At 41.3% G+C, this 17,522-nt stretch overlaps 1 protein-coding gene across 1 annotated transcript in view; it reads left to right on the top strand.

The window, feature by feature from the left end:
* The first annotated feature begins 7,418 nt into the window (after positions 1-7,418).
* PON1 (paraoxonase 1) overlaps positions 7,419-17,522 on the top strand; it is a 23,088-nt gene continuing 12,984 nt past the window's right edge. Inside the window, exons 1-4 of the mRNA XM_081147141.1 lie at positions 7,419-7,585; positions 11,486-11,556; positions 15,591-15,646; positions 16,822-16,990. Coding sequence (XP_081003267.1) covers positions 7,512-7,585; positions 11,486-11,556; positions 15,591-15,646; positions 16,822-16,990 — 370 coding nt within the window. The 5' untranslated portion in view covers positions 7,419-7,511. The remainder of the gene's footprint in view (positions 7,586-11,485; positions 11,557-15,590; positions 15,647-16,821; positions 16,991-17,522) is intronic.

Here is a 17,522-nt window from a genome sequence, read left to right as displayed (position 1 = left end):
CTTATCTGTGATTTTACTTTCCATGGTTTCAGTTACCTGTGGTCAATCATAATCCAAAAATATTAAATGTAAAATTCCAGAAATAAGCAAAAGTTTTAAATTGTGCACCATTCTGAGTAGCATGATGAAATCTTCAGTCATCAATTCCCTGCCAACCAGGATGTGAAGCATATATATCTGCTTCCAGCCCAGTCACTTAGTAACCCTCGGGGTTATCAGATTAACTGTCATGAGGCATCACAGTGCTTGTGTTCAGATAATCCTTATTTTACTTAACAATGACCTAAAGCCATTCCCATAACTTTTATCGCAGTAGATTGTTATAATTGTTCTATTTTATTATTAGCTATTGTTGTTAATCTTTTACTGTGCCTAACTTACAAATTAAACTTTATTATACAGGGGTAGGCAAAAGTAGGTTTACAGTTGTAATACAAATAAATAATACAGTAATTAATAAGTAATAATGCAAGAATAAACAGTGTTTTGCATACTCACAACTGTAAACCTACTTTTGCCCACTGCTGTAGGGGACAAATGGTATATATAGGGTTCGGTACTATCCATAGTTCCAGTGTCCACTGGAGGTCTTAGAACATATTCCCTGCAGATAGCAGGAGACTACACTAGTGATATCTGAATCTGAAGTATTGTAATCAACTTGGCAACATCCTATAGACGTGGCATTAAGGAATCAGAACTAAATAACATGGTTCTGGCCTAAAGTTCTATCCTAAGGACCAATTCTAGTTTGATTAGAATGAATAGAAATGTCCCTTTCTTGGTTAAACACCAGGGCAACCTTTGGCAATCATTTATGGGAATCAACATACCCAAGCACCCCACCTCCTTCCCTTTCTGTAACTCTTACTCGGAAGTAGTTGGTGATTTCCCCCCCCCCTCTCTCATGGGAATGGGGAGTTGGGGAGGACTCTTTATTTCCTAGTGAATTTTGCTCAGAAGAAAGTTTCGATGAGAAGTTTTGTAGCAGGGTAAAATTCTATTTTTTAGCCCCATGTAACTCTGATTTAGATAGTAAGATCTTAGTTTCCATTGCTTAAGGGGAAGACTGACTTAGCAGAATGTTATAAAATCAGTTCTTGGATTTTAAGTTCCTAAAGCTTAACCATCAGGTAGACACTGAAAAAAGAAATAACTAATAGCATGTATACCAATTTTGAAAAATATAATAGTCTTTTTCTGCTTCTGTCCCTAACCCTTACACCCACTAGATCAGACCAAATTTAGGGAGAACACCGAGAGTCAGAGATGGGAAAACTAAGGCATTTAGATGCTGGTGGGTTCCTAAGCATTGGCTCTGCCCTGCCTTCTTCCCAGACCAAGGGGCTGATAAAACCCCCAGAGAGATTTGGGAGATCTGATTGCTGAGGACCCAGTGTGTGCTTTCACAGGAAGGGCCCAGGAAAGTCACAAGGCACCGGGGTTCCTCTTCATGTAGACACCCCCAATCTTCATGAGATTATCTTGAACCTCTTTTCTCACTTGGCTTGGGAAGGAGATAGATTGTCTTCCCTTCCCAGTCTTTCTGTTTAAAGCATCAGGGATGTAGATGTGAATATTAGGGTAGTGATTAGGGGTAGTTGAGCTCAGGAAGAAGCATAGAAAAGATCAGAACAAAAATCAATGTGGCAGATGGCTGTAAGGTGGCCCACAATGATCCTTCCTTCCTGGCAGTCCTTCCCCTGCACACCTCCCTCCCTCAAATAGGGCTGACCCGCCTAAACAGCAGGATATCGCAGAAATGAGATGAGTGACTGCTGAGGCTAAAAAAATTGCCATTTCTATCTTGCTCACAAAAACTGTGCTACCTGTGATATGTTTCCTCAATTTTAGTATAACCACATACTTAATGTTATTTTTAAAATCCCATTTCTAGGTTCAAATCCTATATTTTTAAGGTCAGACTAAGCTATTGTAACAAAGTGACCCCAAATAAAGTGGCTTAAAGAATACAGACAAATTGCTTCCATTGACATTCTATTAATATGGGTGTAGTTGTATGGCTATACCTAATTGGAAGGGAGTGTGGGAAATTTAGTTTATCTGAGTAGCCTTGTGCCAGAAAGAAGGGATTTGGGTAGCTAGCTAGTGGTCCACAACCATTGCTCCTTAAAATGACTCAATAAAGTTTGGAAATCAATAAAATTCTAAAACTATTAAAGAAATTGCGTTAGTAATTTAAAAATCTTCACATTAAAAGAAACTAGAAACTAGAGACAATAAAGTGTTGATGAAGTTAAAATGGATAAATAGCTTGTGTTAATTCATATAATGAAATACTATACAGCAATGTATACCACAACTAGAGCTACATGTATAAATTTCACAAATAATATTGAGCTAAAGAAAACAAAAATGAAAACATGTGTATAATTTTATTTGGGGAGAATTCCAAAACAGGCAAAATTAAACAATGTTTTTTGAGGATACATGCGTAGGTGGTTAAATTAGAAAGAACAGGGAGGCAATAGTTATCATATAAGTTAGATAGTGGTTGCTTCTAGGGAAGATAGTGATTGCGGTCAGGGCAAGGCACATGGGAAGCTTCTGGGGTGCTGGCAATATTACATTTGCTGACCTAGATTGTGGCTTACATTGATAATTCTTTTATAATTACTCTATAACTGTATATGTGTATTTTATAAACTCTAAGGTAAATATGATATATCTAACAATAGAATTTTCATGCTCATGTAAAAGCTAAGTCAACTTCAAAAAATAAAATCAAGGGCAAGGATAGGCTTAATAATAAAAATGGTTTAGTATTTGTGTAAGAAAAAAACCAAATAGATAAATGGAATAGGATAGAGATCTCAGACATATTTCTCTTTAGGGGTTTAGTATAAGATTAAGTTAGCAGTACTAATTAATAGAGAAACAATGTTTGTTTAGGACATGGCATGGGGAGAATGGACTCACTCTATGGAAGGAAATAAAAGTATGTGTTACTTAACCTCACTAGGTAACTACCAAACAAAGGTCTATAACCTTTAGAGTTAATAGAAAATAATGTAGGAGGGTATCTTTATGACTTAAGAGTAGGGAAGGACTTCTGAAACAGAGTTTCAAAGATATAAACCCTAAGACAAAAAAGTTGATTAAATTTGAGTCATCAAAATTGAGGATTTTCATTCAGGGAAGGATGCCATTGACAAAGATAATAGAATAAAATAAGAATGAGAAATATTTGCAATGTTAAACTGGCAAGGTATTAATAAGTAGAATATATTCGGAACTCTTGAGAATAACAACTCTTGAGATAGTAACCCCAAGGGAATCAGAGACAAATGGTGTGAAGAGATAATTTACAGAAGGGGGGGAATGAAGCACATGAAAAGATTCTGAGAGTCTTTAATAATCAGAGAAGTGTCAATTAAAACCGCACTCTTACATCACTTTAGATCTATTTGACTAGCAGAAATTAAAATACTAGATATTGCCAAGTGTTGATGGGGGGGCGGGGATATAAGGAACCATATGCATCATTGGTAAGAGTGTAGATAGTTGCAGCCACAAGAGGTAAGACCAGAGCTCAAGGAACCATAAGCACCATGGGGTTCAGAGTCATGTCTGCAGCCAAGGTCCACACCAGCAAAACATGCTTGCAATACTGCCTCTTTCCTGTTTCCAGTTTAAGTGCTGCTCAAGCCATTCTGATCTACAGACACACAATTGCATAGTGTATTGTGGCTTCAAGAGAGTTGAGGAAGTACAGGTTCTAGTTTCTACCTCTCCAGGGCAGGAAGGCACACTAGAGGAGTGGAGTCCCACCACCTTCGGCCCAGCTGGGGTTCAGGCATGGGTATTTTATAAAATATCCTTACACCATTCTAATATGTAGCCAGTGTTTTAAAACACTGCACCCAAAGGATATTGGAAAAGAGGTGGAAAGTGCTGATTTAGTGCCTCAGCCACATCATTAGAGAACACCTGGCACACACTTGCTATTATTGATGTACTGTGTTCACATTGTTTGCTACAGTACTGCGGGAATTTGTCTATAGCAAGAAAACAAATCACTTACTTTTTGCCACAATTCATTTTTTCCCATGCAGTGAGGATGTTCAGAAAAGCAATTTACTGGAGATGTAAAAAACCATAATTAGCACGGTCAAGGGCAAGTCATCCAGTTCAGGAAAACCAAGAGGAACGTGCTTAAGTAGGAGCAGAGAATGTAATGGAAACTTTGAACGGTCAGCTTGATACTGTCTAGAACAGGCAGCAGAAAAAGCTCGGTCCATCAGGGATGACTTTGGGAACTGGTGAAATAAATGCTTATCACCAAAATCGAGTTCATTGAGCTCCAGGCATTGCCCAGCAGAGGAACCCTGTGGTTTCGAATAGCTAAGATGAATCACATAAACCTGCAGGATGTCACTGATAGCATTAAGAGGTAAAACCTAGATCAAGAGCAGAGGGGCATTCTGTGGACTGTTAGCAATGTCCACTACAGAAAAAAAATAGTGGTTTCTACAGTGAATCTGAAGATTATCTGTGGGTAGAATGTAAAGGGCAGATCTTTGGAAAATAGATTGTTCCTGAATGGATTCTAGAGAAGCCCACTGATACTCAGAACAATCACATTATATGCTAAAAGTCACACACACACAATACATACATCATTAGTGGAAATAATAAAGTCAGATGAATTTTTCCTGATAGGCACACTCTCATTAAATGATGCGCTTCGGAAATCCTCTCTCAGCTTCTGCTTCTAAGAAACTAGAGACAGACATTCAACTTGATTTCTACTTGCCAGGGAGAGAAGCCAGATACTCACTTTCTCAACTTTTATAGGAAGTTGGATAACTATTGCCCAAATATCCTGGTTCTTTTTTTGGTATTCTGCTCTCAGTGGGCCCATGATACATCTCTATGCCCTTGAGGTTAAGAGTGACCATAGAACTTAGTTTGGCCAATGATATGTTGGTAGAAGAAACCATATGTCATTTCCAGGTTGAAATGTCAAGAGTCAATATGTGCTTCGCTGTTTCTCTTTTCCTTTAGATGCAGTCTGTTGTGCCAGACTGGATCCTGGATTGGCGATGATAGAAAGCAGAGCTGCAGCCAACCTTCAAGGGACATGTAGCATGAGTGATAGATAAACCATTGTTGTCGCAAGCCTCTGGTTAGCATGCAGCAGTAGTTAACTCTTTTTCATTTCTGCGTATAGTATTTCTTTGTATAAATATGCCACAATTCATATGTCTATTCTACTATTGATGAACATTTGTTTTATTTGTGTGTGTTTTTAGATATTATGAACTAAGCTCCAATAATCTTTCTTGTACCATGTATTTTAATGCACATGTATGAGCATTTCTGTTGGGAATATATGCAGAATTGGAATTACTGAATAATGGCATGTACCTATGTGCAGCTTGAGTAGGTGCTAACAAGCAGTTTTCCAAAGTGGCAATACTTCCTCACTCATAATGCTGGAGCGTTCCAGTTGCTCCACTTCCTTGCCAATAGTTAACAGTGTCAGATTTTTCTTTCTTCCCCCCTCCCCCCTCCCCCTTCTCATTCTCCTTTTTCATCTTCTTAGATTTTAATCATTCTGATGGGTATGCAGGAATATCTCACTGTGATTTTTAGCAATCCTTAGATGACTAATGGAAGTGAACACCTTTTGCTATGCTTAATGGCCATTTGGAGTCTTCTTTTGTACAGTGAATGTTCAACTTTTGGCCTTTTAAAAAATTTGTCTGACATTTTCCTTATTGATCTGTAGGTATGAGTCCTTTGTGGATATCTGTATTGAAAATATATTCTTCTTTTTGGTGAGTCTTTTCACCTTCTCCATCATGTCTTGGTGAACAGAAAATTTATAACTTTAATGAAATTCAATTTATCAGTATTTTCCTCTCTGGATGCGGCTTTGTGTATCCTGTTAAAAACAATCTTTGCATAGGTTATAAAATACGCTTTTTTGTTATCTTATTAAAGATGCATTGTTTAATTTTTCACATTGAGATTTATCACCTATCTGGAATATATTTTAGTATATCATGTGAGTAAGGATCACACGTGGCCACATGTATATTCAGTTAATACAATATTATTTTATTAAAAATAAAATTCTTTCCTTACAGCAGTGGTACTTTGTCATAAGTAAGGTGGCCATAGATGTGTGGGTTTATATCTGGATTCTTTATTCTGTTCCACTAGATGATTTATTAGTCATTGCACCAATACCACATTGTTTTAATTATAATATATCTATAATAAATCTTGATTTTAGGTAGTAAAATCCTTCAAATTTGATCTTCCTCAAAATTTTTATGGCTAATTCTTTCGTCTTTGCACTTCTATTTAAATTTGATTCCGTCAATTACTACAAAACTTCACTAGGATTTTGACTGGGGTTGCATTGAATGTAAAGATCACTTGGGGATAATGGACATTATTAAATTCTGAGTTTTCTAATAACTGGTTAGTATATATATTTATTTAGATCTTTCAGTAAAGTTTTGTGGTTTTCTGTGTAGAGATTTTATGTATCTTCTGTTAGACCCTAAGAATTTAGCAGTGTTGATACTATTATAGATGGTATCTTTCTAAAATTTTATTTTCTAATTATTATTTTACAAAAAGTAATGATTCTGTATACTGACCCCGTAGCTAGTTATCTTGCTAAATTCATATATGCATTTTATAGGTATCTGTAAAGTCGTTTAGATTATCTACATACCAATCATGTTACCTGTGAATAATGAGTGTTCCAGATTTTCTTTTTCAATTTGGTATCTTTTCTTTTTTCTTTTAACCCCTAGTTTAATATTGAGTATATGCGAGAATAGTGAGCATCCTTGCCTGTTTCTCAGTCACCAGTGAAAGCTTTCAATTTCTCATCGAGTATGTTTGCTGTAGCTTTCCCCCTTTGGTAGCTGTTTTTTATCCGATTAAGAAACTCTTATTTCTAATTTAATAAGTTTTTAATCATAATGGGTATTAAATTTTTAAAATATTTTTTCTGCATCTACTGAGATGAGCTTGCTATCCAGATGTCTGAAGGTGACACACAGTGGTCACCTTCTGGGCCCGCCCTCCCGTCCAGCCTGTTCTGGCTGAGCCAAGAGGGACCAACTTACTGAGCCCTCTGAGCCGCGAGGATTAGGACTTGTTGGCACAAAGCGAGCTCATCGAAGCCCGGCTCTCCTCTCTCGGGCTCCCCGTGAGCTCTGGCCTGTGCATTCGCCCCTTCTCTCCCCGTCTAGGCTGCTGTCCATGGCTCCCTCTTTCTAAGTCCCCGGGAGCCCGCAGCCCCCAGCCACCGGCGGGCGTGGACCCCAAGCCCGCGCTTCCAGCCCTCAGTGCGCCCAGGTGGGCGGGACCCGCCCCGCGCGCCCCGCCCCCGCCCCCGCCCCCGCCCCCGCCCCGTCGGGGCTGCTCCCGGGCGGTGCAAGTGGGGCTCGGGCTGCAGGCAGGCAGGTTCTCCAGCCGCTGTCGTCCGTGCACCAGCCCCTCCGCCCCTTCTGCCCCAGGCCATGGCGAAGCTGCTGGCGCTCACCCTCCTGGGGCTGGTGCTGACACACTACAAGGATCACCAGTCTTTTTACGAGTAAGTGGGGTTGTGGCGAGGGCTGGTGCACCTGTCCCCCCAGCACAGGACACCCAGCCCCCGAAAAGCGGGGTCCAGGCTCTTAACAGAAAGTCTACAGGCAAGTGCTGGATGCACATCCTGCAGGGGGTTTGCAAATGATTGCCCAGCTTTCCTGTGGCGCTGAAAACATCTTGCTGGCAGTCTGAGAAGATGGGGTAAGGAGACAGTTACCAGTGGTGTCAGTGGCCAAGTCGTTGGAATACACGAATGAACTTTTCATGAAAATCTGTGCCTGGCTGCAGATTCACTTCTCAGCCTCTCTTCAGAATAAATAACCAGACTGGGGGTCGCTCTGATGGTGTGTGAATTAGGGATAGGAGCCCTCCCGTCCCCCCCCCCCCCCCCCCGTGGCTGCGTGCAGTGGAGCAACCCCCCACCCACTTGGAAATGCTTAATTTGAGGCTGCAGAGAGAGAGGGACAGAAACCCGCAGCAGGTCGAAGCTAAATAGGAATGCACTGCGCTGACCCCCTGGATCCAGTGGGACTGGCGTGGGGAAGCGAGGAAGAACTCTGGCGCTGGGTTCTAGCTCTGTCCCTTCCATTGTGGCATCTTGGGCAAATCACTTTACATCTGTAACATGCACCGCTCCAGTAAACCTGAACCAGTAACAGACATAGACACTCATACAGGAAGCAACTAACACTGTGCCTGGGACATGGTAACTACTGGATGAATGTTAGTGCCCTGCTTCCCTTAAAGTATTTTATATATTGTTAGGTACTTGCGGGGGGGGGGGGGGGGGGGTGGGGGGGGGGTGGTGTTAAGCATGTATCAGTAGTTTGTGGTAACTTATTACAGGGGTTCAAAGTCCAAAGATCACCTAATCCCTAAGACTTAGTCAATAATACCATGCTGTTGACTTTGAAGTAAAACATCACTAAAAGTCAAGTTGAGCCCTAGCCAGTTTGGTTCAATGACTGATGGGTCCCAAGTTCAATCCAGGCCAAGGGCACATATAGCGAGCGGTTGCAGGTTTGATTCCAGTGCAGGAGGCAACCAATCCATAGACACATAGATGTCTCTCTCTCTCTCTCCCCGCTCCCCTTTCTCTCTCTCTCCCCCTTCCATTCCCTCTGAAAAGCAATGGAAATATATATCTTCTGTGCCTCAGTTTACTTACCTATGAAACAGGTAAAATATTCATCCTTGCCTCAAAGGTGATTAAGGAGATTAAATAAGGAAGTATGTGTGAGAGTCCTGAGCACAGGGGTTGGCACATAGTAGGTCCCAATAGGGAATATTGAATGAATGAGGAGTGCGCAGTGGCAGAAAATAGACTGATGAGGGTGAGCCTGGCCCCAAGGAAAGCTCCAGAATGGGTTTCTTAATGCATAGCTGAAGATCCTCATTTTCTTTTGTAATGAGCAAGCACATATTTGCAAAGAATAATTAACAGCAGGGAGTATGTGATTTCCAGCCAGAGTTTGGAGAATTAAGGACACATCTCAGACATTGTACTTTATCCCTTAGACCTGCAACACTTGGACTTAATCAAGCCTTTGACAAGATATTTCCTAATCATTGGGAATAAGACAGAAAAATATGAAAAGGATTATAGTAACACGGGCAGAATTGTCTTCCCGCGCTTCCTCCAGCTTTTAAGCACTGCTGTCTAAAAATGTTGCTTGGGTAGAGGACTGAACGTGAGCTGTGCATTTATACTTGAGCTCCAACCCCAGCTCAGCCACTTCATGACTGTGGCTTTGGAAGGCCACTTAATCTTAGTCATCTGAAAAACAGGGAAAGCAATGCCTCAGCAAGGTGTTTGTGGATTAAACGAGGGTATATAAAGTACCTGAAATGTAGTAGCAATGATTATCCTGATGAGGTATGATGTGTTTGGGCTACAGATTTGAACTCAGAGCAACTTAGTGCTAAGTTAATGCCTCCTTTCCTACCTTGGACTCATTTTAACTGTGAGCATTCTGTTTTCCATGTTAGTGATGATCTTCCATGAGAGAGAAGCCAGAATTAGAATGGGAGCTGAGTAGTTCAGCTTTTCTCTGCCCTCTATGAAACCATCACATTTAATGAACCTTGAGAGTCAGACAGCACGCCTACTCTTCTCCTGTGGTTCTGACTCTAAGAAAAGCTACTGTGGCTATCCTTGACATTTATCACAAGTCTTGGCCCACTCAGCAATTTCACATCCTTGACTCTGTTCTTCCATGCCACTCTTTGTACTTTCTGTGGTTATACCTTCATCCCTAACATCTTGTATCAATCCTTTGAGTTACTTGGGGCACTGCAGGAATAGTCACTGAGCTTTGCACAGTCTGGTGTTTTTCAAAATAGTTGGTCACCAAATCCATGTAGCAAATCATGATGAACATTTTAAAATAAATGAAATAGAATTAAATAGAAAAGTTAAGGATGTATCTAGCACATGTATTAGGGTGAGGATTCTCTTGTGAACCTTATTTCAGATGTGTGTGGTGTGTAAGTGTGTGTGCTGTGTGCTTCTATTATGTAAAATGCTTTTCCTAATGTGGGTCTCAGTCTGAAAATTCTCAAGCCACTGTTTCATCACTATTCCTTTTTATTTCTTTACTGTGAATTTTCATGATGGTGTGTCAGATTTCCATTTTTGAAATGACTTTTAGTTTCTCATGTCCTGGGGCAGGTCCCTACCTTCCTTTAAAGTCTGTTTTCTAAGTTCGTGTCCATCATTCAGGGAACCACTAGCTCCTGAAGGCTGGGCCTTCCTCACCTCTGCATCTCTGGCAGCCAGACTGGTGATTCTCTACCTCGGTTGTGCATCAGGATGAACTTGATGCTTTAACAAAGCCAGTTACTGGACCCTACTCCTACCCTTTTAGGTCAGACCCTCTTAGGAAGTGAGATTGATAGCCAATGGCACAGTAGTAGGCACATGTTACTTTTTTTTAAAATGAATAATGAAAGATCACAAATTCCTATCATTTTGTACCAGGTTGGTAAGAATTTTATGCCAAGTGTCCATTGACTTCTAGCCCACACTCCTCCTTCTGAGACTAAATTATCAGTAAGGCAAGTTAATTTTTTTGGCCTATCTTTAGCCAAATAAGATCTCCAGGATTCTTAGATAATGCTACTTACTATGACTATGATAATGTATTGTATCATTAGTTATCAAAACATGTCTATTGTTTAAACCTCTTGGCTGTGCTAATGTTGTAGTCCATTTCTTTCAAATGCCTCATCAATGGCTTTACTCTGCTCAGGCAGCCTGCTGGTGCTTCCTTCTCACATCTGTTCCTTTATCCTTTGGCCTTCACTCCAATGTTCCCCTCGATGCTCATGCACTGAGATTTAATACATTGCTTTTGGGTATGTTTGCATGATATGCCTTTTTATATGCTGGCCTTGGGTATGATTTTCTGAAGTTATAAATCCTTTTAAGCACACCTACATTTTTCAAGTAACACACCTGAAAGCAGATGCCCAGTCCCGGCTTTGGAGTCAGACTGGGCAGACAGGCTGGAGGCCCATCTGTCACCAGCCTTAAAACATCAATGGAATAAATTGGAACCATGTTGCTATTTAATCCAAATTTCCACATAGGACTCCTTACATGGCTGATAAAATAGTTCCTGCTCCTGCTGAAGTGCATAGAGCCCTGGGGAGGACTATGTATCCTCTTTGTGTTATCTTTTCACCTCTGTTTAATAAATACTAAATGTTGTGCGTAGAGACCCACATGTCTTGCTCTGGCCTTGCCTGGTAGAGTTGCTCAGGTTCCAAGGACCACAAACCCTGGAGTCAAAACCTAGGCAAAGTACAGTTAAGGAAAATGTTATTGGCTAATTACCTTTGCAGCTTAATTATAAGTTCTGAATAGTTTTATGTGTATTTTATTCCTTTTCTTTCCCCGCAGAAGACGACTTAATGCTTTCCGAGAAGTAGAACCAGTAGATCTTCCTAACTGTAATTTAGTTAAAGGAATAGGTACGTATGTGAGAGAAGGAAGTATCTCATTTGAACTTGTCGTATTATCTTGATATATATATATATATATATATATATATATATATATATATATATATATATGATTACTGCACCTGTTCAATTTTGTTCAAAAATAGACCTATGAACCAGAAGAGTATTATTAAGTCAGGTAATTTTAAGTAAATTACTGGTCTGGTGACTTCACTAACATATTGCCAAGGTGTTGACAGTGTTTTGATCATTTGTTTTTGTTTGGTCAGTTTAGCAAGAACAATAGAACGATGTTTGCTTTTTTGGTAATATAATCTGAGGAAATGGTGTAGGAGAGACAGAAGAGGGAGAAAAAGCAGTGAGTAAAGGGTTAATTTTAAAAAAGCCCTCACACACATTTTTAAGAAGCCCTTTGCTTCTCCTCGGGAAGGAAATTTTTCCCCCAGAAGCTCTCAGAAGATTCCCCCATAGATCTCATTAGAGCTAGACAATCAGCTGGTGCCCTAGCTGCAAAGGAAGCTGAAAAAGTAATGATCAGGCCTCTATCATAGAAGGCAGGCGCTGTCAGCAAAGATAAAAGGCCAGGGGAATAGCAGCCAGTAGGCAACCAACAAGGAGTGTCACAAGACTTTGAGTCCCCAAGAGTTGAGTCCCCAACCAACCAGCTGTTATTTGAGGACAACTTGTTAGAGATCCATGCTTGTGTTGTTTTGTGTTGTTGTTGTTTTAAATACTTATTTATCTTAGTTGCCTAAGGTTAGAAAGGCTAGACCAGATGATTTATTCAGTTAGCATGAATAAGCTTGGTCAGATATTTTACAGTGCAGTTTTTTTCTAGAAAACAAATATAATATTGATATTAAAGATCACTAGGTATCTGCAAAGCAAATATCTTCGCTAAGAGAATCAATACAAAACTAAAAGTTCTCATTTGTTTCTAGACTGATTGAAATTTTAAAAATTTACATGTATTTAAAATCTAACTAACTTGGTGATATTTTACTGATGTTTATAATTAATAGTAAATGCAAACTCTGCATATGAAATATATCCGCATTTTCACTGAATTTGCTTATGTTTCTAATGTGGTTTTCAAAGAGTTTTATTTGATTTGGAACTATTAAGAATATATATTGGGGGGAAAACAAGATGGCGGCGTAGGTAACAGCTGCCCCCGCCACCTCCCGCAACCAAATCAAAATTACAACTAAAATACAGAACCACCATCACTCAGGGCCTCCTGAAATCTGGATGAACAGAAGCCCCACAACCAGGGACCTGAAGAAGGGCCGAGACTGGTAGGAGGGGCGGAAACACGGGCGGATCGGGGCTGAATCACACAGACACGGCCGCGGGCCCACACCCAGTACCGAGGTTGAAACCCAGGAGGGAATCTCGGCAGCGGAGTTTTCCCGGAGGAGGGAGGGGTCCCAGCCCCACAGCAGGCCCCCAGCCAAGGCTCCAGGCCGGGAAGAGACGCCCCACAGCTTCAGGCTGTGAAACCAGCGGGGACTGTCCCTGAGGGTCGCGGAGGCTGCGGGAGACCCAGCAGCTCCTCTAAAGGGCCCGGCACGGACTCACTCGGACGCTCCCTCTGAGCCCAGCGCCGGGCGGCAGCCGGAAAGGACCCGGGACACTCGGGGGGAACTAACCTGCCTGAGATCCGGGCGAGAGGCGGAGGGGCGGCTTCCTCCCAGGCAGAAGGGCTGGCGGAGGCCATGGCTCCTGTGGCGAGTCCTCCCCGCACACAGCCACAGGCAGGCGCCATGTTTGAATCGCCAGCACCTGACTCCCACCTTTGGCCCCGCCCCGTGATTCCCGGAGGCCCCGCCCCTCCCCACCTGCAGCTCATCCAGGCCATTTCCAGGGGCTTTTCTGTGCAAGTGGCCTCTCGAGCCTCATGCTTAGGACTTTCCTAAAATCTCTCCAACAAGCAGCAGCGGGCCCCATGCGGCTTGATAAGGGGCCCCAGGCCTGGCACTAGCGGCAGCTGCACTGGCTCATAGCTTGGCCTCTCCTGGGCACCTCCAAGCCCAGCACAAGTAGCAGCCAACTACTGTTTGCTGTGCAGCTCATGCTGGGTGGCCCTGGGCAAGGCACTGGCACAAGCTGACTGTGCACCTCCTGGGAGGCCCCAGAGACAGTGCACCTGGTGGTCAGACTCGACCACGCTGGATTACAACCCTACCACACCCACGAGTGACACACTCAAGGGGCGCACTTGGTGAACACCAAAGCCCCACTGAAGTAAATCCTGCTGCATAGGGGTGTCTCCAGCACAGCAGCTCTCTGGCTGTAGTTGCAACTGGTCCTCACAGCCAATTGGCCTGGGGGTCAATTCCTCCCAGGGACACCAGCAGCAACCAAGGCTCAACTACAACAGGACAGTGCACACAGCCCACACAGGGGAGCACCTGGAAGGCCCAGCTCAGGTGACTGGGGAGGCTGAGCCACTGGACCCTACAGGACACCTACTACACAAAGCCACTCTACAAATTCCAGGAGACATAGCAGCTCTACCTAATACATAGAAACAAACACCTGGAAGCAGCCAAAATGTAGAGGCAAAGAAACATGTCATAAAGGAAAGAACAGAAGAAACCTCTTGAAGAGGAACTAAATGAAATAGACCCAAGCAAGCTAACAGATAGAGAGTTCAGAATTTTGGTTATAAGGATGTTTAAGCAAATGGTTAAGGAAATAACTGAGAAAATTGATGACATAATAAAGTACCAATTTGAAATGAAGGCTACATGAACTGAAATGAAGAATAATTTACAGGGAATCAACAGCAAAGTAGAGGATGCTGAGAATCAAATCAGCAATTTGGAACATAAGAAAACAAAAAACACCCAACCAGAAGAGAAAAAAGAAAAAAGAATCCAGAAATATGAAAATTGTATAAGGAGCCTCTGGGACAACTTCAAGAGGCCCAACATTCGTATTGTTGGGGTGCCAGAAGAGGCAGAAAGAGACCAAGGAATTGAAAACCTATTTGAAAAAATAATGACAGAAAACTTCCCCTACCTGGGGAAAGAAATCGACTTTCAAGTCCAGGAAGCATAGAGGGTCCCAAACAAGAGGAACCCAAAGAGGCCCACAGCAAGACACATCATAATTAAAATGCCAAAGGTTAAAGACAAAGAGAGAATCTTAAAAGCAGCAAGAGAAAAGCAGTTAGTTACCTACAAGGGAGCACCCATACAACTGTCAGCTGATTTCTCAACAGAAACCTTGCAGGCCAGAAGGGAGTGGCAAGAAATATTCAAAGTGATGAAAAACATGGAACTACAACCAAGATTGCTCTACCCTGCAAAGCTATCATTTAGAATTGAAGGTCAGGTAAAGAGCTTCACAGATAAGAAAAAGCTAAAGGAGTTCATCACCACCAGACCAGCACTACAGGAAATGTTGAAGGGTCTTCTTTATGAAGAAGTGAATGAACAAAAGAATCTGATGAACTAAATAGATCCAGAGACATTGACACATGCAAGGGACGATCATATTTCAGAGGAAAGAGGGAAGGGGGGTGGAGGGTGGGAAGAGATTAACCAAAGAAGTTATATGCATATATGCATAACCCATGGCCACAGTCAATAACGGGGTGAAGGCCTGAGGAGGTGGTGGGAGCGAAGTGGAGGGGGTCAGTTGCGGGGGAAGATGGTATACCTGAAATACTCTCAACAATAAAGATAAATTTAAAACGTAAAAAAAAAAAAAGTATATATATTGGTAGTTTACTCTGTCTTTAAAAAACCAGCAGGCTATTTTCAAATTATTGTGCCCTTTATACATTTTGTGAATTTCTACGAACTTTATATGAGATTTAAGACTCTGAAATTAATTATATTAATGTCTTTTAATTTTTATATAATCATACTAGTCATTTGGAAAAATTAATGAAAGGATTAATTATTCTGAACCTATCAAAGAAAGCTAAATATGTAGCCCCATTTTCAAGCTAGGAATGATGAAAGAAAAAGACCACGAGCTTCCTGCAATAGTGTGAAACACTCTGTGCTGTCTCTTCTCTTTCCTGGCAGAATCAGGCTCTGAAGACTTAGAGATACTTCCTAATGGACTGACTTTTATTAGCTCTGTAAGTATTTTCTTTCACTAGACCATTTTCTAGAAGCAGTAGCTTAAGTCTTTCATTTAGGCCTTCTATATACCCATGCCCACCTTCAAATAAAATGAGCAGTCATGTGGTTCCAAAAAGAAACTGTATACACATTTATCCTGGTGTTATAATCATGATCACATGCATTCCATGCATATTTGTACCCCTGTGTGCACGTTGAACTCATATCACCTTATCTTCCATTGTAACATTTTGTGAGCCCAATGAGTTCAAGAATGGCTTCCTATCCAACTCTCTGTCCCTTGAAGCGCTTTAAGTGGTGTACTCAAATACTTGCTGAATTAGTGTACTTTTATACCCCCTCACATTTAGATTTTCACCTTTTTTATACTTTTCAGAATAAGTCTTCTAATTTAAAATTGCTGAAAGGTTATTAAGGGAGTCCCCCATGTTTGTGGAAACTCCCATGCGTACAAGTCACTGTGGTAGTGATGATGTAGCTCAAACGAAAGACGTTGACAACGTAGGCTTGGGTGACAGCTGTAATAGGGTACAGTCTACAAGTCATCCAGCCTGTGAAGACCCTTTGCTGCTGGTGGTAATTGATTTAGTCCAGTTTTCTTGTATGAAGATGGAGGACTAGTCATCCTTTACAACAGTCTCTTGCAAACCTTTTTTAAAGCAACAAAATACATATTTTAAGCAAAACTTTATATAGGGCCCGATTTCTAAAACAAACAAGAGCTGGGTTGTTCTAACTGAAGGTGAAGGCGTTGTTTCGGGGCTCAATAGACTTTCCCTAAACCTCTGTGCCTGAGAAGCTTTCCAGGAACCTGCCAGGGGACAGTGCAAAAACCATAAGCAATGTTCTCTTCATATCCCCTGCTTATTTTGTTGAATCCCATTAGTAAATGCCCCTTTGGTCTGCTTTTCCATTTTTTATCTTTCTTGTGGGTTGGTAGCTGTGCTATAGGACTCCTATGGCTTTAGTGCTCATGACGGGTTTGTGCCTGTGTGTGTGGGGGGGGTCCCCTGATGGAGCATGTGGTTCCCAGAGCCCTCCGTGGGCCTATTACACAAACCAGCTCAGAGGCTTCCCATGTGGCCTTGTTGCACAAAGCAGACACATGCCCTCAACCACCTCCATCAGCACGTGTAATGTGCTCATTTCTTTCTCCTTCATTATTTATAAGGGATTAAAATATCCTGGAATAAAGAGCTTTGAACCTGATAAGCCTGGAAAAATACTTCTGATGGACCTGAATGAGGAAGATCCAACAGTGTTAGAATTGAGCATCTCTGGAAGTAATTTCAATTTATCTTCATTTAACCCTCATGGGATCAGCACATTCACAGATGAAGGTAACAATATTTACTGTTTCTTAGAAATAAAACCAAATTAAAAAAAAGTTAACGCATAAATATTTCTTTTCATCCATAATCACAAATAATGTTCTTATTCTGTATTTAAAAATGACCCCCTATGTTAATTAAATATATTAAAACTACTTAAATGCTTGAGAATGTTAAAATATATAAGATTTATAAAACATCTAATTTTTAAAAATACTACCAACATCCACATCCCTATAATTACTGTAGTAATAATATTCAGCTCTGATAGTATGGGTTTTCCATTTTAAATCATTTTACAGATCCAGGCGAATGTGCCAAGGAAGCTCCTGCCTCAGGCCCTTTGCACACTATCTCCCCTCAGCCTGGAATGCTCTTTCACCAGATAGTCACATGGTTTTGTCTCTTATTCCATTTACGTCTCTGCTTTCATATCACCTCATCAGAGAGAACGTCCTTGACTCCCATGACGAAAACTTCATTACTCTCCATCCCTTTATTCCATTTTATTTTTTAATTCGTAACACTTAACATCAACTAA

This window comes from Miniopterus schreibersii (genome assembly GCF_964146895.1).
Source record: "Miniopterus schreibersii genome assembly, chromosome: 9".
Lineage (NCBI taxonomy): Eukaryota > Metazoa > Chordata > Mammalia > Chiroptera > Miniopteridae > Miniopterus > Miniopterus schreibersii.
This window is presented reverse-complemented; position numbering and strand designations above follow the sequence as displayed.